This window comes from Plectropomus leopardus, chromosome 2 (genome assembly GCF_008729295.1).
Source record: "Plectropomus leopardus isolate mb chromosome 2, YSFRI_Pleo_2.0, whole genome shotgun sequence".
In the NCBI taxonomy this organism is placed as follows: Eukaryota; Metazoa; Chordata; class Actinopteri; order Perciformes; family Serranidae; genus Plectropomus; species Plectropomus leopardus.
In genome coordinates this window covers 17,985,065-18,011,798 of record NC_056464.1, presented here as the reverse complement: position 1 = coordinate 18,011,798, position 26,734 = coordinate 17,985,065, and the positions used below count along the sequence as shown (strand labels likewise).

General features: G+C 39.5%; 2 protein-coding genes across 5 annotated transcripts in view; both read right to left on the bottom strand.

Annotated features, from left to right (window-relative positions):
- ndrg3a (ndrg family member 3a) overlaps nucleotides 1-3,351 on the bottom strand; it is a 50,130-nt gene extending 46,779 nt beyond the window's left edge. For both annotated transcript variants that reach the window (XM_042503287.1, XM_042503296.1), the window contains exon 1: nucleotides 3,201-3,351. The gene's annotated coding sequence lies outside the window, so the exon portion shown is untranslated. The remainder of the gene's footprint in view (nucleotides 1-3,200) is intronic.
- Nucleotides 3,352-6,593: 3,242 nt separating this feature from the next.
- Nucleotides 6,594-26,709, bottom strand: phf20a (PHD finger protein 20, a). Of its 3 annotated transcripts, XM_042503267.1 has the most exons (18): nucleotides 26,575-26,709; nucleotides 25,071-25,184; nucleotides 24,121-24,227; nucleotides 22,713-22,884; nucleotides 22,370-22,454; nucleotides 21,101-21,177; nucleotides 20,380-20,968; nucleotides 20,187-20,237; nucleotides 19,820-20,089; nucleotides 18,058-18,252; nucleotides 16,901-16,996; nucleotides 16,168-16,323; nucleotides 14,249-14,430; nucleotides 14,018-14,117; nucleotides 13,119-13,314; nucleotides 12,481-12,922; nucleotides 11,027-11,207; nucleotides 6,594-7,945 (listed from the first exon to the last, which is right to left on the bottom strand). In XM_042503267.1, the coding sequence occupies exons 3-18, from the start codon at nucleotides 24,201-24,203 to the stop codon at nucleotides 7,803-7,805; spliced, it is 3,018 nt and encodes a 1,005-aa protein (XP_042359201.1). In that variant the 5' UTR covers nucleotides 24,204-24,227; nucleotides 25,071-25,184; nucleotides 26,575-26,709; the 3' UTR covers nucleotides 6,594-7,802. The 3 variants fall into 3 exon arrangements, with proteins under 3 accessions (XP_042359201.1, XP_042359192.1, XP_042359208.1); XM_042503258.1 differs by lacking the exon at nucleotides 25,071-25,184; XM_042503274.1 differs by lacking the exons at nucleotides 16,168-16,323; nucleotides 25,071-25,184.
- Between the last annotated feature and the right edge of the window lie 25 nt (nucleotides 26,710-26,734).

Below are 26,734 nucleotides of genomic sequence, written 5' to 3'. Positions count from 1 at the left end.
GTCTGTCTTTCGTGTTCTGTCTTTCATTTGTTGGCTATAAGTATATCTATTGTCAATTTCACCCCTGCAGTAGATACTGATGGAGCGGGGAAAAAAGGGATTGCTGTCTGCATATGCTTTTCTGCTGGGGTCAAGGGAAATTTAACCTGGAATAGAGGTCTGTGTGCATCAGCTGTTTTGGTTCTGAAAGCTTGAAGCTGCAGTGCTGTAACCCAAGGCCTGGTACAGCTTAAATTACAGATGCAGTTCAGTCACAAAAACACAACAGCAGCACCAGAGCTCCTTCTCATAAATGGCATTTCTAATTATGACAAGAAATCCCAGTAAATGTCCAAGTCTGGCGCAGGCTATGTTTTGCCCTGCAGGGCTGGCAAACCTGCAGACGAAGTAATGCTGAGGTGAGAGTGAACAGCAGGCAGACCGACTGTCAGCACAGTGGCTTAATTACTGTCTCCATCTCTCCAGCGACTGTTATTCCCTGACATTCATCCCTGACATTCCTGCAAGAAATCCTCTCCTACACAAGAGCACTTCTCACTTTTTGTGTAGTACTCTGTAATCCCTGTATTAAATTATGTGTAAGTAGTAATACATGCTGAAAAGAACCATAATAGTTTAGTTTCTTGATGTTGACTTATTGAAATTACTTTATACCCCTCAATTACAACCTATAAAGTACAGTACTGTTGCATAATGCTTACTTTGTTTTCACTCCAAATTAGAGATGTTCTGATCGAATTTTCCTTTCAGACACCGATTCCAATACCTGTGCTTGAGTATCGGCCAGTGCAGAGTACCGATCCTAATACCTACTATAGAGTGTCCCAAGGATAGTAGGCCAACCCGAAAGCTAACATCACCCTGGTTCCCTCATCAAAAATCCTATTGGATTTTTCCATTGGATTTTAGATAACTGCAGAAGAAAAGCTCTGTGGCAAACACCGCCACCGCTACATTAACAAATAGATGTGTTATGTCTTCAAATGCTCTATAAGCTTGCTGGTGTTGAAATTGGCAATACAAGCGCCACTCCTTCAAACTAAAGCCTTGCTTACTTTAAAGGATGCCTTTTTACTCGAGGGAATTTCCTGTGTAAAATATTGCCAAATTGCTGACTTTTCACTGGAAATCAATTCTTCTTTGGTGCTCCTTAACAGAAGTTGCTTTTGGCTGCCCAGATGAACTCACTATATAGGCTACTGTTTTAGAGCAGCAAAAAAAGAATTTATTTCCGGGAAAATTGCAGTTTTATCTGGATGTAAAACTACTTTAAAATGCATTGATTAATGATGTGGTGGCATTGCCCTGAGTACTCTCCAATACCTGATCCAGCACTTAAGGCAGTATCGGCATCAGAATATCAGAACAACTCTACCAGGAGCGCTCAGGCAAGTTTGTTTTAATTTCTCTGAGCGCTTGTAGAAGGTGGAGTCCCTCCATCGTTGGAAAAATCTGACAGCTTTAAAACAAAGTGCTGTATGACAGTGCATAAATCAATGTTACGTTATCTAAAATCCCAGCGGGGGTAAATGATCAGAGCCTGGAAAGACCAGGTGAGCACATTTCCTCAAGATTTCACGAGCTCAAGTACAATGTGTGGTTTAATTAACAACTTTTGACACTCCCATTTGTTAGGCAGTAGGTTTTCCCTGTAATAATCAACCCAGAGTGGACTGTCTCCAACGACGTGGCAATAAACCTAAAACTGCCAACTATTTGCTTTTTCTCCTGTTTTAAAAACAAAAGACTGGTTTACAGATCCATGTGGTGAGGGACACTGCATGTTAATTATGGTGTTATCTTTTGCCTTTTCCGGTCTTACGACAGTCTTTTACGACAGTGTTGTGAGTGACAACAAATGTCTTGTGGTTGCTTGTTGTGTAAGCTCCATTCAAGTCTTGCTAATCATGTAACACTGCTGAGGGCATTGTGAGAGATAGGACACCTGAATTTAATCCTGCCACCATGAAACTATAACATACTTCAACTGAAACTATAAGATTACAAAATAATGTTTTATTATACAGACTGTGTATCTGAGGTACTTAATACAAAGGTTACAATGACCTTCTACTTCATGGTATTTTAAAATCTTCTAAAATTACAATTACTTCAACATCCCAATTGTTTGTGATAGTTTTACTGTGAAACTATATAACGCAATGTCCTTTTAAAATACATCCCAAGATGACCAAGGTTATTTTTTAGCTAAGGGGAAAACACCTGATGCCCTATGTCTTACACTTTCCACCTGTGTGACCTTCGCATGGCCACCAGTGACATTGTCATCCATCATGTGGTGTCTGAAGGTGTAACACCTGCAGCTATATCACTGTGACTGATCTGATAATGATGGATCTACACTGGGACAGTGTTTAGAAAAATGTGCATAATAAAGAGAAATGTGTACAGTACTATGACACCATGAGAGAGGGCACATTCAACACATAGATTTGGGCCTTTTTAGTTGGCGTCAATGATTTCCTGTCCAAACTCCAGACAGCATACCAACTGAAAAAAAATATTAATAATACTCCTATTTTAGTATGACTTGCATTTTATCCTACTCAAACAGTAGTTTATAACATAAAACTGGTAAGCTATGACTAGTATGTGGTGATTATACATATACCTACAAGCAATTTAGGTGTAAAGTGTGCATTTTGCACTATATTCATCAAGCTACAAGCTATTCGGCTGACATTTCTACAGTTGTTTTAGCTCCGTAATTTACGATGTAGCGCATCGTGACAGGCCTCATTTCATTTTAACATAGCTGGGCAACCTAAATTATTATTTAGCAGGGAAAATAATGCACAGAAAACAAACTAAAACCAAAACGCACCGAGCTGACTAAATTAAAATACGCTGTTAAAACAGCCGTTTCGTCGCATTACTGTTGAGAGCAAACAACTCAATTCAGCTGCAGTTTTTCTAACTGCTTCGCTCGCGCTCAGTCAAGTCCTAATGTTACTTCCTCGCGGTGTTTCATACGTCTGTTTTTTTTTGTTTTTTTTTAATAAGTGCAATAACTGTTTGTTGGTGTTTTAACGGCTGCAACAAACGAGTCGACGTGTGGACATCAACGTGAACAGGTTGGGAAATCCAGCGAGCTGAGATAATCTCCTGTGGCATCGGACACATCTGTAAATGGTAAACGGAGAAACGCTACCGCGAAAACACGGATGTGTGGGGCTTACCTCGTCGGTGAAACAAGTGTCCGGCGACTTGTAGTTAATTCCTCGGCAGATATATTGTTGGGTATCAGCGGTTTAAATGTATATTTAGGTTTTACAGTACACGCTGCTGCTGCCTGCCGCCGCTTCCTCTGCCTCAACTAGTATTTCGATGTGACTCTGGGCGGAACTACACGCTGCGGCGCAGACACCGCGGAGGAGCCAATGGGAGGAGGCGGTGCTCACCACAGACAGGGGGAGAGGCAGGAGGTCTCACTTTGCTCCGAAATAATGAAGACGAGACTCTGCTACCAGGGAGGCACTGGGAAACACAATGCAGAAGGTTTAAGTAGACTGTAGTGCTGATGGGTCAAATGTATTTTAACTGCGCTCACGATTTCATATTAGATTTTATGCAGGATACAAACTTTATTTCAGATTGAGGTAAAATAAAAGGCGGACCTTTGTTCTTTTCTTTAGCATTTTTTTCTTTTATTAACAGTTTTGAAAACAGTACACCTCACTGATAAAAAAAACAAAAAACAAAATAATGAAACAAGTTGGTACGAACCAGACAGGCTGAAATAAAATAATATAAAATAATATAAAATAAAACAGGCACGCGTACAAACACTGGGGTTTAGCCAATTAGTTATTTAATTAAGCTGTACATTTGCATAAATGAATGGTTTTGGTGGGTTTTTTATTGCATAACTTTAAGTTTGAGATTGTTTTAACCTTTTGAAACCCGGGCAACCTGGCTAAATTTCGTTCAAAAACATGGTAAAATGGTAATAAGCAACTGAGGCAATGGACGAAACCTAAAAAAAAAATTAGAAGGAAAAAACCCTAAGAAATAAAACAACAAAAAAAAGGAAATGACCTGGGAAAAGTGCTTAAATGTAATAATAATTCTGTAAAATAATTTTAAACATATAATGATAATTATAAACATAGCCTAGGTTTTGGGCTATTTTTCACTATCTTTTTAGAAAATAATTTTCCAAAGGTACTAAGTTCTTGCAATTTTCAGAACACTTTAATTTGCTCATTGTCTTTTCCCTCCATGTTTTCAAATAAAAGCAAACCAATTTGCTCTGATTTCAAAACTTTAAATAATTGCAGGGCATCTGAACACAGCAAATGAAAACTGATGTCGACCCAAGTTTGGGTTAAGATATGTATCTAGATCTGATGTTTTAAGTGGTATATGAGGGCCAATTCTTATATATATATATATATATATATATATATTATATATATTTATATATATATATATATATATATATTTATATAACGGGGAAATTAATTATATACTGTTCATTCTTAGAGAAAGTTGGATTTTTGAATATTAACAACAAATCAGGTTCTTTGAGTTAAATCTTGACAAAGTGTGACTGGAGATCCAACTAAGAGTCAGTCCAGAAGATAGTCACCTGTACACACTGTCACAAGGCCTTCTTAGTTTTAAAGGGATTGTTAAGATTTTTTAAAAGCGGGGATGTATGCGGTTCTTATCCAAAGTCAGTATATTGCATACATTAGATGCCAGTCGGCACATCCCCAGTTTGGAGAAGCAGGCTGGATTCCTACACTGAAGCTAAGAAATGAAATGCTGTGGATGAATGAATGAATTTTAGCCACCTAAAAAAGTCCTACCTAAAAAAATCAATATCAGTTTAAGTGTATGCTGTATTGAGAGTATTTTCATACGGCAGCTGCTGGTCTGTTGCTGCCTCTATCATTTAATAAGTTTGTGTTATTATGTGACTCTTGTGAATCCAAACTAACCCTTAAATTACCAAAGTCACACAATAACACAAACAAAATTACTGTTGGAGGCAGCAGCAGACCTGCTGCTCCTGTGGTCAGTGATGCGAAATGATTGTTTTTCTCTGGCTTCGAAGAGAGCGATATAACAACTTCATTTTCCCGTTGTGAGTAACTGTTTGACAGCAATATAAAGCAATGAAAATATTCTACATACAGCTTACACTAAAACTGATATTGACAGTGTTCCAGGTGGGACTTTTTTAGGTGGCTAAAATAAAATTGTTGCTGACACCGTTCACAGCAGTGGAGCCTCCATGTTGGACTCCACCTTGCTTTTACAAACTGGCTGACATCTAGTGTTTGTAACACTGTCTATGAATAAATACCCCATACAACCCCATTCCAAAAATCAGAACTATCACTCTGAGAGGAGTGAAAAACAAAACAAAAAAAATATTCATTTATGTGAAGAAACCAAAATGAAAATGTTATTTTTAAAGTTTAAAACCTAAAAAAAACTCTCCCAGGATAAGGGCACAGTGAAGACCTGAGAAAAAGCTCTATTCACAGAGCTTTTCATCTCTGCTTAGTCTCATCTTACATTGTAAAAGTACACAGTTAAAACAACCAAAGATCTAATAAAACAATGGTCAAACACTGAATATGTTTTTTAAAAGCCCATTTAGTAGCTCTGTATAATTATTTTAAAAAACAAACAAACACAATGCAGAAAGAGAACTGTATAAAAGCTCCTAAAATATCAGGAAAATTCTATGTTGGATTCACAAGAAATAATCTGCTTAATATTAATCCAAATTTTTCATTTTAGACAAACTTTCTGCAGTTATTGTGTTCACTGCTTGGGTTAATCCCTTTTTCTCTACCGTATTGTTATGCATTGAATGTAATATGAAATAATCATAAAATATGCCACTTAGAGGTCGTCAGTCTGCTCAGTGGTAGAAAAGGGGTTCCTTAAGAAATAAAGGTTGGTATCCACTACCTTTGGTAATAGTCCAACACCCTCAAAATCAAAAAAAAAAACATGCTGTCTTGACGTTGTAAACGTTCTTTGCAGTAATATATCATTTTGCTCTGATCTATCACCACATGATGCTGGCTCAAATTTTGGGGATTAACTGATTAGAATTCCCATCAAGTTTCTATTTTCAATCTGATTATGTAACCGCACAAATCGGCTATGTAATAAAACACATTACATCAAAGTATGCACGCAATATCTCTTTTGGGGGGAGGCGTGTTTTTTTCCACCAGAAAAGTCCCTCTGGTTCCTGCAGCTCTCCAAACTGCGGCAGTGCAGCCAGTGTTGTTTTCAGGTCATGAACAGCTCCACTGTAGAGTTGAATACTTTGCTCGCTGGTACCTCAGAAGGGTTTCCTCTAGTCTTGAAAATCTCACAAGCACAGCCTTCAAAAGTACTGCTGCCCCAAATTTCAATCTGATTGTGTAAGAGCACAAATCAGCTGCTAAGAAAACATGTTACATCAAACAGAGTGATGCAACCTTTGACTTCACTGGTAGTGTTATTGCCCGGTGGATCAAGCAGGATCAGAGGGAACGCTCTCTATAAAGAGCTCAGCCTGGAGGAGACATAATGAAAAAATAGCCAAGAAATGCCCAAAGTGATTAATAACAATGATAGTTTATTTATGTACCAGCAGATCGGTTTGCATTGTTTTTGACATTTCCCTGCTTCTAAGCAAGACACTTACAGTACAGTAGCATACAATATATGAACTCCGGAGAATGTTTTCAATAAAGAAGAGAACATTTTTGGACAACATATTTACAAACAAGCCAAATACTGTAAATAAACAGATGAAACAACAGAAAAAAAAAAGAAATTTACAAGTCTTCTAAGTAGTTTTTGTCACTGAAGAAGTACAAGATGCTAAGTTAGGAAAAGACAAGTCCACATTACAGTTTTCAGTGAATCATGGGTCAAGTGCAACACCAACAACGATGCAAAGAGTAAATTGAAGTAAGAGATAACTGACAAACACATAAAGGATAACTGATAAAACTGGAACACGGATGAGACGACTGTTAGAAAAGAAGACAAAACACAAATCACACTTGTTAATGTCTCTAAAACTGAAAATAAGATGCCTTTGATTCCAGACAAAAATAACTTCACAGTGTAGGATAAAACAAACCCTTGAGGAGATCAAAAACAGAACAAATTATTTAGAGACTGTCTGAACAGTGTCCTTACATACTGGATGTCTTCAAGTTAATGTCTGTCCACACTTACAGCAAGAGTTTTAATGCAGTTTGACATGACACGTGACCAGAACTGAGCTTTGGGATGTTGATGCAAAAACAGAGACCATATGAAAACATTGCAAAGAGGCCGTGTAGGTTCACGTACTCGATTGCAATTTCGAATATAAAGCTTCTGCATGTAAAGCACTGTGTACTGAGAGAGACAGGGCAACCTTAAGCAGTAGCTCAGACAAAAGGCATTCATTAGGTTTAGAGTTGCATGGGAACCACAGAAGTGTAATCTGGTCCTAAGGATTTTCTCCTGCATTTACGAGGTTACTCTTTGTGTTTAATCCTGATTTTTAAGATGCTCACTCTCCATACATGTTCATATAAATATTGATATATGACACAGGCTGACTGTAGCATCGGATTTCACCACACAGAACCTTTTTAAAAAGGAGAAACAACTGCAGAAGACAGGTCAGAGAGAACGTGCTGAACCACCTAAGTCTTGCACTTGCATTTATATCGTTATCTTGTCAGCCAGAGACCGGGGAGCTTCCTCCGCTGCACCGTTTCTGGATGCTGTGTGGGGACTGAAGCCGCTGCTGCTCTCTGGCGCCCTCATGTGGAGCTGTACAGGGCTATCTGCTGCACTTTGCCCAGCTGTGTCAGCAGCCGTTTCATGCGGTGTTTGAGCTGAGGGAGACGGGCCAGAGGATCAGGAGGCTCTAGCTCTCCGGTGTAGTCCAGCCAGCTCTCTAATACTGAGGACGACAGGCAGAGGAGGGATCAGAGGTGAGCGCACTGTTGACCATGATGGGTTTATTTTAGTTCATAAAAACTCTATTGTTCTCAAGCAGGTTGCAGTCACGGTCCCTTCAAGCTTAAGGCAACTTAGATTCAAGTCTTTTCAAGACGTTTTTAATGCCACTCGTAACTAAATTTAAGACCAATTTTACGATAACCAAACTTGAAAAAGAAAAAAAAAAAATAGAACTGACAAATTATTTAGGGTTAGGGGCAATTTTACCCAAATGTTCAACATAAAGCATGAACTTTTTGGTGAGGTTAAAGTCAGGGAATCTTGGGAAAATGTTGGGGGGGGGGGGATCTGTGTGAAGTTAATGTAAGAGGCATGTAAATAATTTTAAAAAAGTAGATATTATCAATATTTGTTTTGAATTTTACAATGCAATATCTGAAAAAAAAAAGATTCACAATATCCTACTTTCTGTGTTTTGACATTTTTAAGACTTTTAAAGGTTGATTTAAGACATTTTAATGCCAATTAAGGCCTTACTTTTAGATGAAGTAATTTAATGCCTTTTAAGACTTTTAAGGATCCGCAGGAACCGTGGGTGCAGTTGCCTGCTAAATTACTCTTTTATTTAAACCAGGAAAATCTGTTTAAGTCTAATATATTTAAATCTCTGCTGTAGTAATGTCCCGTGAAAGTAATTCCCTTTGTGAATATGAAGCCCTTACACTGTGTTTTAACAGCAAGCGAGGGTCGCTCTCTGTCCACATTTAATCTTTAAATATGCAACAGCAATCAAATTGATTCCAATTTAAAAGCACAAGTGCTGGATAAAGCTGTACACACTCTTAGCTAACTGCACTGAAAACTTTAATGGGGTATTAATGTAAATGTATTGGTGTATCGTGGTATGTGTATTTTAGCATATTTATTGCAATATGTGTATCGTGGCACATGAACTGTAGTATATGAAGTGTAGAGTGTGTATTGTGGTACATGTATTTTATTGTGCCCCCCATGTTTATAGTTCATTATGATATTTTAAATTCATTATTTAAATAACACAGCAGGTCTGCATGGAAAATCCCAACTAGGAACAAGAGAAAATTAGCAACAGCTATACACTCTTTGTGCAGCCCAGCAGTTTCATACTTTGTATTGAATCTATGTTAAATTGCATTGTTCCTATCAAATAAAAAGAAATTCAAATTCAACTGCACGTCTGTTACTTCACGTAAACAAACCACGGACCTATCAGATGTGCGAGCAAGATCAGACTGGAAACATAGCACCTTTAAAGATGGGTGAGTACTTTCCATCTTCCTACATTTGTACTTTCAAAACATGAAACTAGTTTTACAGTGTGATATTTACTGAAAATGACATTCATTATCAGAAACAGCAAGCAGGTTATTAACATGGGTTATTGTCAGAAACTTTCAGCTCCCTGGTGATCTCCCTCCAGCCAGCTGCTACATTATTTAGTTTTTTGTTGTGAAATGAGTAGGTATTGTGAAGATAACAGACAGACAACTTCACTCTTCACCCATTCAGGCACTTTTTAAGTGACCGACAGGAATAACTCGAAGCAGGGCGTCCACCAAAAGTTCAGCTCAGGCCAGTTAGGGACACAATAGAAAACAAGATAAGTAAAACAGATTTTGTTGCTAATACTCACATCACATTTAGTTAGGACTCGCTGTAAAGCTAAAAGGAAATTCTTTGTTGCCACTACAAATGCAGGCTGCCATCATATTCATCTATTTTAGACATTTTTTTTTTTTAGACATCTATTTTCAAAACGGAGTTATTACGCACTAGTCTATTGACGGGACTTACTTCATTTGGAATATTATGTTTGAGCAAACATAGCCACGTTTTTTTTAAATCAAATCAAATAAAAATATAAATGCCTTGATGTGATTATATAAAACCTGCCTTTCCATTGTTTTTAATCTCGATAAAGAGATAATATGACCACAACCTCTCCCATTTGTCCGGGACATTAAAATCTTCCAGTACATGAGGACTGGCAACACTTTTGCAATCATTGCCATTTGTGCATTTCTGGGTTGTTGCATAATATCATGAATCATCAAAAGCCAATCTGATCACATTCAGTGTTTAAAATTGTACATGGAGACTCTCTGCTTGATCCAGCTCTCAGCCTACAAACTAATCAGGTCTGAAAAACCTTCTTTAAGCCTTTTACAGTTGTACAATTTTGTAGTTTACCAGTGTAAGGTAGGAATATAACTTTTTACTTTCTGTCAGGTTTTTCTGCCTCTGCAGCTGTGCTAGAAAACACATCAGAGCTATGCTGAATTCACACAGAATCAGGCAGACAGTGGACGGACAAAACCTTCTGAACAGTACGGGAAAAATAAACAGTCTGATGGAAAAGGACAGCAAAACAAAACACACGTGATATGTTGTAAGTTTTCTTTACAAAGAATGCTACAAAATGTATTACATACAATCAATTAGTGTTGTTTTTTTTCACTACTTAATTTAATTATTTAAGTCATGTCCACTAATTGTGCAGATGATATTTTTTGCCTTGTGTGAGGGACTGACCGAACATTTGGTTGTAAATTCCATTGTGTAGGTCGACAAAAAATTAAAATGTTTTACTTTGGATGGTAATACTACCATTAAATCTCTGCCAGACTCTCGTCCATTAAAATAATATCTGGTGTTGCGTCTACCATCTGCCTGAATCCAAGTGAACACAGCACAAAACTCAGCAAAGAAATGGGTAAAATTCTTTTCAACAGTCAGTATTAACAGCCTTTACTCAGAATAGGCTAACATGCTTCATACCTTCTTTAGTGGCACATAATCACAGTCATTATTATATTACAATGGCTTTATTTGAAATGCCCTCTAGCTAATGCCCCATGACCTCACCTGGTCAGAAATTTCAGAGCTGATCTACGTTGGACAGAAATGTACTAACATGCGACTGTTGGTTGCTATGCCAAGCCAACATTATGGACTGATGAACCACAAATAAAAATCCTACCTCAAAGATTTATACTCTGCTAATGACAGTAGGTAACTAGGTCAAGGCAAGCCCAAGTCTTACCGTCCAGCTCTCTTTCAATGAAGTCCATCCTGTGTGAGACCTCATCCTGGACCGCATCGATGTGATCCAGCAGGTTGATCTGCCTCTGTTGATGCTGCCTGCTGTTATCTGCAGCCTCTCCAGGATCTCTTCCACCCTCGTCCCTTGTCTCAGCCTGGGACCAAGAGCCACCCATTGAAGCCTAGAGACAGTCAGGTGTCATCATCAGAAAAGATTTTCCATTTCAACCAGGTGTAGACCTCTTTGTTTAAACGCTTTCAGCCAAACCAATACACGTTTTTGTTGCACACGAGATAAATAACCAAAAGGGGCTATCACATCCTGATTGCAAATTGAATAAAGGCTGGTCCTTGAATCACTTGAGTAACTCGGATGTACCGTCACCCTGACAACTTGCCCACTTGTTATTTAAATGTTGTGTTGGCTAATCTATAATCAAGACTGTGCAACTAATGCTGGGGTTAATAACTGACCATTTCAAAGGAACATAATAGCAAAAAACTGCCTTAAAGTGTGCTTCCTGTGCCACTTACAAGAGTTAAGAAGCTTTGTAAGATGTGTTGTGAGAAACATCCAGCAGCTTTAATCACTTTGCATAAAGAATCCTGATTAATGCCTGATTAAACTGGAGCCGTATTTTCTTACCGACTGCAACAATAAGGCATCTTGAAAAATCATACTAGATTCTCTACATCTCTGCTGGACATCATCTCCATAGCAACCGCAAATCAGGTCATGGATACTGTTGTATTTCAGTGCTATTTGACTGATGTAACGGACAGTTCAACTTTACGAAGAAAAAAAAAAAAAATTTAAAGCTTATAGTGATGTATATATTAAAATACCAAAAAATCCCGTGTTCATTTTGAGAAGCATATTTTCCGTTCTCTTCTAAAATGTGATTTTACAGTAGCGGAAAAGATATCTAGAATGTGGGCGTTGATGCTCATTTCATTACTCTGTGGTGATAACTCTGGTTGCAAGGAGTTGTACACGACACTCAGCGCATTAAAATAGCAGCAAGTAACTATTTGCTATGTAAAGATATAGTGAAGTGATGGTGTCCTGAGCAGAGAATGAAGTCATCCTCCTTCTGTGATGTAATACGAGCTTCTCTGTTTGTTATGGTAGACAATCCAGCTGTGCGTGCATGTTAGTGCATGTGAGGCCCGTGTGTGTGTGTGTGTGTGTGTGTCCAATTGGCTAGCTAACTGCTGCTACTCTGCAATGTGCTCAACTGCTGTTACCGCTGATAACACCATCCCGACCTAAGGTGGCATAGCAGCACCAGTACCATTACCTCTGTAAGCACTGTTAGCTGCTAGCGACTGGCTCAGCCACCTCCATGCTGACAGCAGTGAGTGGACAGTCGCACAATCTGAATGACAGATATGCCCTGAATGTCACTCACAGCCTCTATAAACATCATTGTCTGTAGTGGAAAAAGGCCTAACCTTGTTACTGGTGCCTGTTGATTTGGGCTTGTCTGTCTCCAGCAGGCTCCCATAACGCTGCTCCCGCTCCAACAGTTCCTCTGTGCTTCTCATGCTGTCTTCCAGCTCTGAGCCCTGTCGGGTCTCGACCACCAGCCTCTGCTCCACCGCTGGGTAATACGCCCGCGGTTTCTGGTAGCAATGTTCACTGGTAATGTAAGAGTCCTGGAAGGATGGGAAGGGGGAGGAGGAGCAGGACGAAGAGGAGGTGGCAGCTGTGGCAGCTCGGCTCAACTTTTCCAGCGCATTGGACATTAAAATTTCACCTCGGCTCATGTCCTCATCTGGAGTCACAGGAGATGGAGCTGCATCACTGCCACGGCACGAGTCAGAGGCGGTCTGTGACCTCTCCAAATGCTTCCAGGGCTGCCGCCACAGCTGCAAGTCGGGGTGAGTATTGCTCCTGAAAAGCCAAAGTAAAGATTGTGAAAAATCACATAAAATCAAATGATTAAATAATAACGTGTTGGAATTATCATTATTGTTGGAACTGGGTGATTTGGACAGCAGTAATTATAATTTCTGTCATGATCCACAAATTCAATTTGACTTCAGCAGATAACCGAAAAACACCCTCAATGCAGTTCCCCTGTACTCACTGCAGGACGCTCATCTTAAGCTGCAGTCCATTGAGGATCTCTACCACATGGTGCACATCTCCCAGCAGCTGGTGAGTGGTGGTGATCTTTTTGGCGTTTTGGTGAGAGTAGTTCTCCTCCAGGAAGGACAAGCCATACATGTGACCATTACTCAACCACTCACGATCGTACCAGTAGCGCAGACTCTGCCGCTGACCTGGAAATATTGAAATGAGCAAAATGAAATGACTAACATAATAACAAAACTACAAAAGGTTGTGAAAGTTAAGCTGTCGTTAGGGGATCTCTTTAAGAGCTAGGCTTTAACCGCTTGCTGGTGTAGTTTGTTGTAGGGCTGTACTGCATGTTATTTTGTTTTTTTTAGGATTTGAAGCTTCCACTGAATGAAGATTCAAATGTCGACCATATTTTATGTCAATTATGTTCTTAATGTTTGTCTACAAGCACAATTTTTTTTTTACATGAACTTTCTCTGATGAATAAATGTAATTTATGTTGCTGTTAAACCACCCTGTTAATTAAGGCCTCCCTTTGTGTGCCGCAGGTAGGACAGCAGACAGTTTTTTGACCGCAGTGAAAATGTTGTTTTTGTAAGGCTAAACTCCAACAAATATGTTCTGAAGCAGAATATTTTGTTTTACAAAAAACCTATCGTGAATTTTGGATTACATTTGTCTTTTTTCCCCTTTTAGACACTCTGGAGTTATTGGAAATGTTTGGATCACATGAGATGGTAACAATGATACGCAGCCACCTCTGGAATCTAATTCTACAAATGGTATTATACTTTAAGTAATACTGTCTTCTGGTAAATAAACTTTCAAAAGATGCCTTTAAGTCAAGAAATCTAAATGATGACATTTTGTGATTTATCGCTAAAGGTGGTGTTTTTCTCTCACCTGGCGGGTCTCTGCAGATGTAGCAGGTGTATCTGTCTGGAACATTGTCTTCTAGCAGGCCCATGCAGGTGCCATGCTGCCAGCATAAACAATCTTCACACTAAGGGAAGGAAACATCTGTTTTATTATAATGCAACCCTTAGACTAAAAAAAACAATAAATAAATAAATAAATAAAAGCTTGCAGTGCGATTTACAATAGACACTCTATAAGGTAAAACAACCAGCTCACCTGAATCATGAAGTCATTCTCTTCTTCCACCTCACAGATACATCGCACGATCTCTTGGTCACTCGTGTCCACAGCACCAGAGTCCACACTCAGGGGAGGCGTGGTGACGTCCAAATCCACCCCATAGTCGTCATCGCTCCACCCACAGCTGTCAGTGGACCAGTCACTAAGGCTATCATCATCTACAATGACGGGACAAACAGAACTTTTGCTTTTTGTGGGGATGACACGACAGGAAGGAACTTTTCCTGCGATTTACCTTAATTAACACTCTTTAACTGTACAACATGTATTGCATTTGTTGAGTTTTAATAAAAATATGTGTGGATGACATGATGAAGCAAGCCGTAGCAGCAAAGAACAGCTCAGGATTCAATCAACCAGGCGTTAAAAAAAAAAGGTTTTATCTGTGATGGCAGCCAGTTTAATTCAGCAGGTCATGACATGTGATGAGCAATGTTTGGGTACAGATACCAGAGAAGTGTACCACGAAGCAAGTTTAACAGAGCAAGGCTTTCTTTGACTTAGCTGGCTCGACAAACCCCAAAATTCTGCTAAGAAATAATAATGGATACTGACACTGGTTATCACCTTGCTTTGTTAACCTAAGCTGTCTGCCTCAGGCTCTGTGCGTTTTCTTACAAAAGGGAGTGTGATTTGACTCCTCTACCACACAAAATGGACCGATCACGTCCCACTTATTTCTGACTATGAAGAATATGAAAAAAATTATGAGAGTATAAAGCAACACTGATACTGCAAATAAGGCAAGAGAAGAATGCTGGCAGATAATTGTGTGAATTCACAAGTTAACATATTTATTTTACTACTTAATGACAACAGCACCTTCTGCATCTTTTCAACTCTAAATTTAAAGCGGCAGATTTGCCAAATCAAAGTTATATACATTTTATAGATTGAATATTATCAGATTTTGTGCCTCACTAACTGAATGTATGCAAGTTCCTGTGGCAGAGAAAAACCATAAACTATTCTGTAAGTCATTGTTTGGTGGCATTACTAATGTCACGCTACAGAAGAAAAAGTTGGATAAAGTGCATTTATAACATTATTCTCTCCGCTGAGAATCAGTATCGCTCATAGATTGAATATCAACTCAGCATGATGTCATTTCCAAAGGAGTTGATTAGTGAAAGGCACTTTTTGGCTGATTTTAAGCCTGATTTTAATACTCTGAACAAAAACTGGTCCCAACCATGTTATCTGCACAGGGAAAGTTTAAAACCTGGATTGACATCAGTTTTCTTGTGCTGTATTCAGATGCCTTTCACAAGCTTTTTAACTCTTTGAAAGTAGAGCAAATTGGTTTGATTTGTTTCTAAAACATTGACCAACTTGGCAAGAAATGTCCCACAAATTGCTAAAATTTTACCTAAAACTTATTTTAAAAAGACGCAGTATTATTAGAAAATTTTTCATATACAGGGAGAAATGTCCAGAAAACTATATTTATAATAATGATAATTTTATATTTAAAATTATATTACAGAAATAAATACAATGCATAAAAGGTAATTTATGCAATTTTTCAGGTAATTTTCTCATAATTTTTTTCACTAATTTTTAGCCAATTTTAGGGCCATGTCTTGTTAATTTGCTCATTGTCTTCTCCCAATGTTTTTAAAAACTATCAAACCAATTTGCTTGGGTTTCAAAGGGTTAAAAGAGAGCACCCGCATGACACAAAAATCCTCTGGCCTTGGACTCAATATAGTTCACAAACAAAGCTTATCTCGCTTCGTGGTACAGCCCTTAGGTGTGATGCACATCAAACTAGAACAACAGCATGATGGATTGAATCCAGTGGGAATAGAAGAATGGAGGGGAGAGGAGGCCATGTACAGTCACACAAACTAACATACACACACACACACATACACAGTCACAGAGATACCCACCATCCACAAGTATCTGCTGTGAGTAGCTGTATCCAGGCCTGCTGGGGTAGGCCTCAGGCTTGTGATTGTGTGAGGGGGGGAATTTGTGTGGCAAATTCAATTTGGACTGAAGACCCAATACTGAGATGTCAATATTCTCCTCACTACCTGTGTAGTCTGTTAATACAGGGAAGGGGGGAAGCAGACGTAGAACAAAATGTCAGCTTTTGAAATGCCAAACAAACGCCCATCAGGTGGTGACAAACGGCAGCACAACAAACATGGACAAATAAAAGGCTCAAAAACATTCAGGGACAATCAATTGGTTAAAATCAATACTGGATGTGTTTCAGGCCTTTGAATAGTATGAAATAATGTGGAAGGTAACCTACAGAATCTGTGTGCATGCCAAACATACTGTACATAATGTGTGTGCCAACTTGGAATAGAGTGTTAGAGTTGTGATTGGTTAATATCAGTGCCTTTTCATTACAGCACTGTCGTTATACGAGAGCAAATGCAAGCTATGATGTAAGAGAAATGAGTTGGAGCTTTCTGATTGGCATAATGGAGTGACAGAGGCCAGCAACAGGTGTAACACTTTTCCACACACAAAGGCTCAGCCACCACACCAAGAGGAGTGCATGGAGTACTTTATGCTTTGCAGGCTAGCCGTTTTCCACGATGTCACAGTGAGTGCACATGCAGGGCAGCAGATGTGTGGAGAGGCCCGATGCCGGGGACCCCCTCTTACCAGACTTGGCCTTTTTTTTCTTCTTCTTCTTCTTTAGTTTAATGCGGAGGAAGTCCTTCTGTTTTGGTTTCTCTTTCAGTTTGTCTTTTACTGACCCTGAGGACCGTTAAGTGAGAAAAAGTTAAGACCTGAGAGGGCAAAGCAATCACAGCAGGCGCAAAATTGTACCGTGCAAGTTTCCCACAATTTCATGGGCAAAATTTCAAAACTTTTCCATGACTTTTCAAACACATTTTTTTCTTTCCTCCCATTTTTCAAACATATTAGATTAAAACTCTGTTTAAAAATAGGAAGAGATGGCACGCTGTGAGAAAACGAAGAAACATACGTGATATTTGTTTGCTGTTCTGTTACATTATGTGGAAAGTTGGTTATTGCTGTCAACAATTATAATACACAACAAAATTTGATGATTTGCAAAGATTTCTACCTCTCCAAAACAAACTGACTGGGTGATTTAAAACAGTAAAAACACTGCATAAAGAGGTTTCACATTCAACATATATAAAAAAATTTTATAAAAAATAAATAAATATAAAAAATTTATATTATTATTATACTTTATTCACCTATATACTGTATATACACAAATATTTAAATTATCTTTATTTTGATTTCTATTTTTTCTCTCCTTCTTACTTTCATCTTGACCTTATTGCTTGTCATGCTGCTCTGTGTGCCTTGAATTGCCCCCTGGGGACAAATAAAGTTTTTTGAATTGAATTGAATTGAATTGAAATCAGTGATTTTTCGATGCTCCTTCATATGGCAGGCACTGGAGCTGGGCTGAGCTAACGTTTGCTCACGTTGTTTCTATGATAACTGAAGATCCAGACGTCTGATGACTATCCATCATCCAGTGAAAACATATGGTTAAAAATGACTGAGATGTAGGTTGAATTTAAAAAATCAATTTATAACAATTTCAAAATTTCAAAATCCTGATGCATGTGTAAGGGGGATATGATGCAATGACAGGCGGTGGCGAAAATGACAGATTTCTTTGGGTCTGGACATTTTTAAAAACGTTGTGGATAATGCAAGTACAAACCTCAAAAAAAAAAAAAGTTAATTTAGCTGTTTTGACATTTTTAATGCAGAAAAGTTGAGTATTTCATGTTTAATAAACTAAAGTTTCAATACTGCATGATACTGACCTATGTCAAAGCCACTCTTGTCTGAATCCCTGTCCTGCTGCTGGCATCCGTTCCTGTCCAGCTGGTTCTCCTTGCTCTTCTCCCTCAGCAGCGCCCGGTGCTGATGGCTCTGGGTGTTGACAGCAGGTGGGGCTGATGTGCGCCTGCCTGCAGTCTTCACCTCACCACGGGGAGCTGCAGGAGGCCCAACAGAGTCTGAGAAAAAAAAAATAAATCAAAGATCAAATATAAGCTCCAAAGCTCTATTGTATTTTTGCATGCCTAGATGTGCAATATTGCAGCCTTGCAGTGCAAAAGTGCAGCCTTATTTTAAAAGTGTAAGAATTACAATAAATTAAGGTCCACTTTGTAGGATTTAGGGGAATCTATTAGCAGAAATTGAACTATCATATTCATAACTATATTTTCTTTGGTTTATGAGCTATTTATATTTTCATACAGAGCTAGTCCTCTTCCTTCAAGTCTGCCACGTTGTTTCTACAGTAGTCCAGAACGGACAAAAAAAACAAAGCCTTCACATTTTCCTAAACACTAGGGGTGGGAATCACCAGGAGCCTCACCATATGATAATATCATGTTACCTAAGTCTACATACAATACTATTGGGATTTTAAACGTGTAACAATATGCTGAGTATTGCAATCAAATACATTATATTGCAATATACTGGGATGTATTGCCTGTTTTCAACATTTCCCTAAAGGAAAACTTTAAGATAATAAGATAAAATTTTCTGTCTGTTCATCTCATTAATGTCAATAATCGCTATTGCAGCGGAATGTATCTTTTGGCGTTAAATAGCAATTTATTATATTGTTCTTGTAGTCACCAAAATTTTCTTAGCATTTGTAATATTAATAATTTAAATAATAAAAAAAGATATTTGGTAACAGAGCGTCAGTGCAATACTGCCACAAAAAATATCATTATAGTATGCTTCACCAATTTTTCCTCCACCCCGATGAGACACTTGGCACACAGGAGAGATTTCAGTTCTGCAATCTCACAGCTAGATGGCGCTAAATCGTTCACGATGGACTTTTAAAGCATGTCATGATTCAGAATCTCTCATTTTTTTCATTTGACCATTGTAAAATAAGCAATTAGGGATGTCCTGATCAGATCAATATTGGGCCCAATCAGCGCATTTTGTATCTGATCAAGATCGGTTATTTTCAGCATGCACCCCGCCAAATCCTTTGTTTATGTCTGCCATCACACAGGTGTCATAAACAGAGAGCACCATTTTGGGTTTTATTGTAATGCTACTACTCTAATAAGCAGATTTTTTTTCGTGTTCAACTTAAGCTGCTAAACCGCTTTAAGTGGAATAGAAATTTCTGTTGGTTATTTTTGTAAACTAGCTCTACTATAATGCTGTAATAAGCAGAATTGTGACCGAAGTTATGCTATAATACTCCTATGAAGAGGAACTGTGATTATATCACTCATTAACAGTGTTCAGCACTTTTATTACAGTGCTGAACTAAGAGGATTTGAGAGCGATTCTAAAGACGTATTTAAGACAGCTGACTTTGTTATTTTTTAAAAATTAAAATAAAAAAAAAAAAACATTATGCGCCGCTTGGATTGGGATTGGGTATCGGCAGATATATCAAATCACTCAGAACGGGATCGGCGGCAAAAAAACCCAAAAAAACACTGGACTGGAACATCCCTAATAGCAACTGATCCAGTTTCTCATGAAACTTCTTCTCTGTCACTTTAACTGGGACAACAGTGAAACAAGAGAGTAACTCACGCATAGAGGCAGAGATGGTGCGCCTTCTCTTCGGGCCGTCAAAACCGGTGGCAGTAGCCTGTTTCTCAGAGGCCCTGGTCTGGACGCTCCGGGTGGGGCTGCGCTCCCCCTCCGGAGGCTGCTCCTCACCATGATAATATTTCATATGGTAGTGCAACAGCTTCGCCTTACGGAATGACTTTGTGCAGCCGGGAGCGCTGCACTTAAATGGGTTGTGGTCAAGGTTGATGGAGAGGACGGGTGGAGGTTGGTTTTTAATAACTCGGTACACTAAAACAAGGAAAAACACAAGAGATGCGTGTAAAGGCAGAAAATTAAATAATGCACATATGTGATGATTGTTTAACAAGATTTCAGTCGTACTCACATGGTTCTCTGCTGAATCTGTTGGGGTTGTGGAAACCCTGCTTCCTTACCGCTACCGAAGGACAAAGAAAGACATCAATTATCAACTTTTGTCTTGAAAACCTGCCCAGATACAACGTGATGTTCATGGCACTCAGTTTCACAGTCCTGCAGATCTGATGACATTTCTGCCAATTTACTTCATTATCACTTACGTTTCACAGGCTGGGGTGGCAGCACATCCGCTGCAGGCTGAGAGCTTTCTGATTGGACGTTTGGCTTCTGCTCCACATCTCCATTGGATTCAGTGGTCGTCATAGAGACAGGCACCTGCTCCATCTGCGTCTGAGTGGTAAACTCTGTGTATGGCTTGGGCGACGCTATATATGGCTTTGTTCCACTCTGTTCTGTTTCCTTTTCCTTCTTCACCTCTCCATTTATGTGACACCCTTCCTCATTTTGCTTGTCGTCTTCTTCCACCTTCACCCCGTTCGTGAGTCCTGACCCCTTTTCTGCCTCCCTGGGCTTGTTCTGGTCTCCTTGTTCTGATTTTTCCTCTTCCTGTTTGATGGTGGGTGCAGCCTCTACCTCACCATTTGTTTTTTTGTTCTTATCGTTCACCATTGCTTCCTCTCGCTCCTCGTCCTCACTGTTGCTTTCCTCCTCCTGGTCAGAGGTGCTGCGTCTGGCTCGCTTGTTCTTGGGACCTCCGTTCTCCTGAGGCCTCCTGTCTCTGCGAGTCGGGGCCCTCCTGACCATGTTCCTGTCAGTAGACCTGGACTTCCCCCCACCAACACCACCTCTCTATTTGTCAGCAGGACAAAGAGGAAGTTAGCATATGAGCAGAAAATGGCACTCAGCCCGGACATGTTTAATGAGAATAAAGAACACATTATTGAGTTATTCAGGATGTTTATGCTTCATTATAACATTTACCTCTTTAATAAATGGCTTCACGTGGATCCCCTTCACTGTCTGGATAACGCCATCGTAGAACTTCACAGTGTAGGATGCTGAGGGCGAAAACGGAAAACTGATATAAAACATATTCTGCACAAGAGTCAGCTGCTAGACAGGTAGCTGATTACAGACTAGATTTCAAGTAGCTACGCTTGAATTGTTCTTCTTGTGGTTGTTTTCTTATGCAATTGCTTTGCAGATTAATATATTTCTCTGTAGAGATTTTTTCTTGACATTTTGCTTTTTTTTTTTTTAATAGGAAACCTTAAGCGTGAAAGGGGGAGAGAGAGGGGGGGATGATAGCAGCAAAGCTGTGGTGTGGTATAGCAATTCTTTCAAATATTGTGACAATAGCACTGACCTGCCATCTACATCAATAAACCGCACATAACTTCACTATACCCAAGACTGTATGAGTTTTAGTTGCTGTGAGCTCTGTGCCACGCCAGGGACAGAGAGTCCGCCTGGCCGTCCACACACACTGACAGAGCTAACTGTAAGCATCACATGGCTAACGTTATCCTAGCAGTTATTAACGGGTTTAATGACAGAGTCAAGCCATTTCAGTGTTGGTTTGGGTTTGGTGGGACAATTAAACAGCTCCTTTTTAGCTCGTGCTGTCTGGGCAGACGTTGAGAGGACGCAACAAAAAGTTAGCTGATTGGGGAGCTTGGACACTCCAGGATCAGACCCCCGGCACATAAAGGATCAGATGCAGGTATCATTTGACCGGAGGGATTTTCAATACGACTTGGTACAGGATTAAAGCTTAAAAGTATGAAGTACCAATAAGCAGCTCTATGTCATGACAATGGCGGACCTGCTAGTCGCAGACCTGTTGACATACTTGCAGGAGAGTGTATTACACTTTTTTTTTTGTTTATTCATCACACCCCCATTGTACAAAAGCTTTTAGTATGATATATTCCCCTAATAAAAGTGTGGGCAATGTGCATCAGACAGATCTGTCTTCATAGTTTCTGTCTGCCTTGGTGAAAGCCATTTTGTTATTATTAAATGTCATCCAAAACCATAGCTTCTGTTTTGAAAGCAAAAGTGAAACTAATATTTAAGACTATAGCATGCTCCATATTGCACAGTCTTGTACTGAAATTACGCAACTTGAATGACTATAATTTTTAACATCTTCCAAAACAAATCTTAAAGTTTATAATCGTTTACTCAAAAGCCTTTTGTCAAACTTAATGAAAAAATTCTGAACACCACAAGTTCTCGATAACTCACCATCTTTATTGACGGAAATGACCTTAGCAGGGTAGAAACGGCAGTCGGACCAGCTGGCGAGGACCTTATCATTCACATGAAAGCTCTGTGGAGAGGGCAGAGATATTCGATTTGCCACATACTGTAGGCGTGTCGTCAAAAGTCTGTTTATGCTATCAAAACCATCAGTGTTGTTTTATCTTGATCAAAATGACATGATGGTGCTCTGTTATTTTAGAAAGAGATTAAAAAAAAGCCCTCTTTGCAGTGCAAACACAAGATAACCCACAAGTAAGGCAGAAGAACTTCTAAACTCTCAGAGCAAAACAGGTCAATGCCGGCATAAACGGCGTTTTGAGCTTACCGGTAGAGGAGCGTCATCCTGCAGGCCTTGCCGCCTCAGCTGAACCCTCTCCACGGGTCTCAAATAGGGACTTGTCCACTCAAACCATTCGTCGTAGCGGTGGCTCCACTGGCGATAATGGATTAGTACTTTCTCACCTTCGTAGTCAATCTTCTCTATGTTGGCAGCATACCTACGTGACAAAAGAAATTCAGCAATGCGTGACTCGACAGGGAGAGATTTAAGTTCCTTATCAATCAATTACTTCAATCAAATAATAAGACGGCAAATCAGCAGAAATAAATTACTTTTTTAAAATGTCAAACATGAAGAAACAATGAATCATATTTAATTTAAGAGGATGGTGTGCTGGGGCAGTGTCGGGCTTTGACATGCTACTGTAATGTGATTACTTTCGTTATAATAAATTCAGTAAGGAACAGTTACCCCAAAAAAATCAGAACTACATAGTTTTCCTCTTAACTTCACCTCTACTTATCAATCTAAATTGAGTGAGTTGCAGAATGTTGGAGATATCAGTCATCTTTCCAATGTAATAGAAATAGAGGGTACTTAGCTTGTGGCGCTCAAATTGCCAAAAATTTTTTTTTGAAAAACTCAACAGCAATGTCTCTTTCCAGATATCATTAGCTGGTTACTCAAGATAATCCACAGACCTCGATGTGGGCAGTTTCATATAGGAACTATTTTCTTTCTACAGAACGACACCTGCCGACCAGATCACAGCACCGAAGGAAACAAGCACCTATTTGAGGACGACAATGTTTATATCTCACTCTGTCACTGTGTCATGATTTCTGGAAAGAGACATTGCTGTTAAGTTTTTCAAATATATTTAAATAAATATATAGGTAAGAGGAAAGATAGGTATTTTTGGATGAATGCTAGCTTTTAAATTACAACCTACAACACATATAGGAGTTAAATAGGAGAAATAATAACTGTAATATCTTTTTTTATATGTTTGCCAAAAGCCTGGGCCGAGTCCCTTCATAAAGGCTGCTCAAACTGGTGTAGATGTGCCGCAAATTTATTGTGGCTTGGTTAAAAGAAAAAAATAATAATAATAATTTTGTAACTATAACAATATTGATTTTTATCTTTCGCATATTGTAACCATTAACACGATTTATATTATGATGATGAAACAGTCGAAGATTAATTTTACTATTGTGGATTATGAATCCAGATCAAAGGCTGCTTGAGAGCACACGCCCGTCACCCGCCGTCGTTGGCTGGCTGAGGAGCAGTAATTTCTTCACTCTTTACTTAATCTTTTAACATTAGATATAGAAACACACAGAACAGCTAACAGAGGCCCAGAATGGAGAGGATGAGTTTCATGAGAGAGATTGAAGAAAGTGAACAGAAACAGAGATGGTGAGGAATGAGCGAGGCCATGACTCACCAGTTTTTGAGGCTGTCTCTGGCCTCAAGCTGAGCTCCCACCTCAAAAGATATCCCTCTTCTGTTAGGGGGCGTCTTACTCATACTGCCCACATCAAGGCTGCCTTCCTGTACGCGCACACACACACACACACACACACACACACAAACACAAACACACACACACACACATATTAACCAATAAAAATACCAATCAAACCTACCCATATATTACCTTAGGTACACTACTGAGAAACACACATTGTGCCTCGTCAAGAAAACAATACACTCGACTATCAAGGACTTTATAATCTTGCAGACAGCCTCATGTCTCTGAGGTCATCACTAATCATTATTTTACAGAGGACTGTGGCAAATCACAGCTTTGCACCCGAGTAGCAATTTTGGTATTAAAAGGCAAAGCAGGGCACTCCCATTGCATGACAGCAGAGGGCTGTGACACGATATCACCAGTGTACACATACACAAGCTGCGTGTTGTAACAGTGCACCACAGTGTAAAGCAAAAACTGACATATTACGGTGAGCCATGTACCTCAAATGGTGATGAAATGTGTAACTAATACCTGATGTTCAGTGATGTCTAAAAACGACCTCATACGGGTTTCTCTGATGATCTTTATCATAATGGGCCATATCTAAGTATTCGGTGTTAATCTATCTCCCTATCAAGGCACAAGGAGAGAGGGTACATACCTTTAACTTCCTACTATAAACACCCACCGCTTAAGTAAACAGGCAATCATGCAGCAAGATAATAATCCACAGATTAACTGTATAACTGTATATGTTCAGCCCTTCCGCTGAAATAAAGGGCTTGGTTCAGGAGGGTCATCTTTTTGTCTTACGTAGAAAATTCAAACTCGATAACGGCGCCTCTTTTGTCACACACACAGACGATAATTTCAGATATCTCTATAAAACCGTAACATTATAGATCATAACGTCTTACTTTTGTCCCGGTTATAGCTGACTCGGTTCACCATAGCGGAGACAGTCTAGAGTTATTGGCTTTCCGTGCGACGTAGAAACCGGATATCTTCACACTAGTCGGCCCACGTGTTTTCTGGTCAGCCGATTTCACGCATAGACACAATAGAAGACAATAGAAAAGACCCTAATGATTATGCGTCTGCATCGGCCAATGCCTGGCGTGGAATCAACGAGGAAACAATACCATATTCAGTCAAAAGCAAGATGTAAAATGAAACTGTGCGTTTTTATGGCCTGCACAAAGAGCCAGACAGACGACAGCGACGCAGGCAGGGCGCAAACCGGGAGCTGCTCATGCTTCACGAGTCAGGAAGCGGAGGATGATTATACATTTAAAATGTTTCACCAAACGGATTTTACGATAATCAAATTAATCGTAGGTTGATATTTTACAGTGATAAAATGAATGAAACAGCATCCCACACCCTTTTACTTTTTCACGGAGCATACACTTCGCAGTCTTTAACCCTTTGAAACCTGAGCAAATTTGCTTGATTTCTTTACAAAACATGGGAAGAAGGCGATGAGCGGCTTAACGAGTACTGACCAAAAATTTGCAAAAAGTTAAAAAAAATTTTTTTAAAAATGTGAAAACATAAACAAAAAACTACAACTTTGAAGGGAAAAACAGCATTTTAATAATATTAATAATGATAATAAATGTGTTCCCTAGTTTTGAAATAAAAAAGACACATATAATTCTCTCTCTCATTTCTAAAGCAATTGTTCAGGTCATTTTCTTGTCACCTTTTGTTTAATTCTTTCCCCCCCATATTTTCGAAAGAAATCAAACCGATTGCTAAAGTTTAAAAGATCCAAATGCTTGTGAACGTTGTCTGGATGCTGCACAAGACAACTGATGTCTATCCAGGATTTAAAGGGTTAAACTGTGATTTTAACAGAAAACACAACACGTTGCCTCACTCATCCTGTTGGCTTCTTCAGATATTGACACTTTATTGTCCAGTGTTTTATAACCAGTGGGCGTAGCGGGAGAGAAACATCACTACGTCAGCGCTTTAAGCAACCACGATTGGTCGAAACAGGCTAGCGTGGGCGGGATACTCGCTTCTGATTGGCCGAGCAGCTATCACTCACACAGCTCTTCTGGGCCTCGCGCTGGGCCTACTTTCTCATACTTTTCGTGCTGGGCAGGAGCGGCGTGGGAAATACACAGCATTAAACTTCCCCAACTGACACACCACGCAGCCATTTAAAGGCACCCGGCGAAAGAGCATGTAGCGAACAAAACACACACCGGTAATCACACCAGCAGACTTAGGAAATGTCCAAACGTTACATTTTATCACAGTCTTCGTCACGTTTGTTTTGAACTCAAAAAGCCGACATGCGGCAGCACACCATCTGAGCTGTTGACGCATCCACCAAACCGGCCTCGTTCGCGATGTTTCCAGGGATTATAAACTCCGAGCTGACGGGGAGATAAATTGTGTGTTTCCTACCTGTCCTCCAGTCGCTATTTGTCCGTCTGGGTGTAAAATGTGTTGTGTAATCCCAGTAAAGAGCAGGTCCCGCCGCCTCCGCCTGTCTGCTGCAGATCACGCAGTTGAATTTCTCCCAGTTGCATTCACCACCGGCGCGCGGGCAGTGTGGCGCTACAGT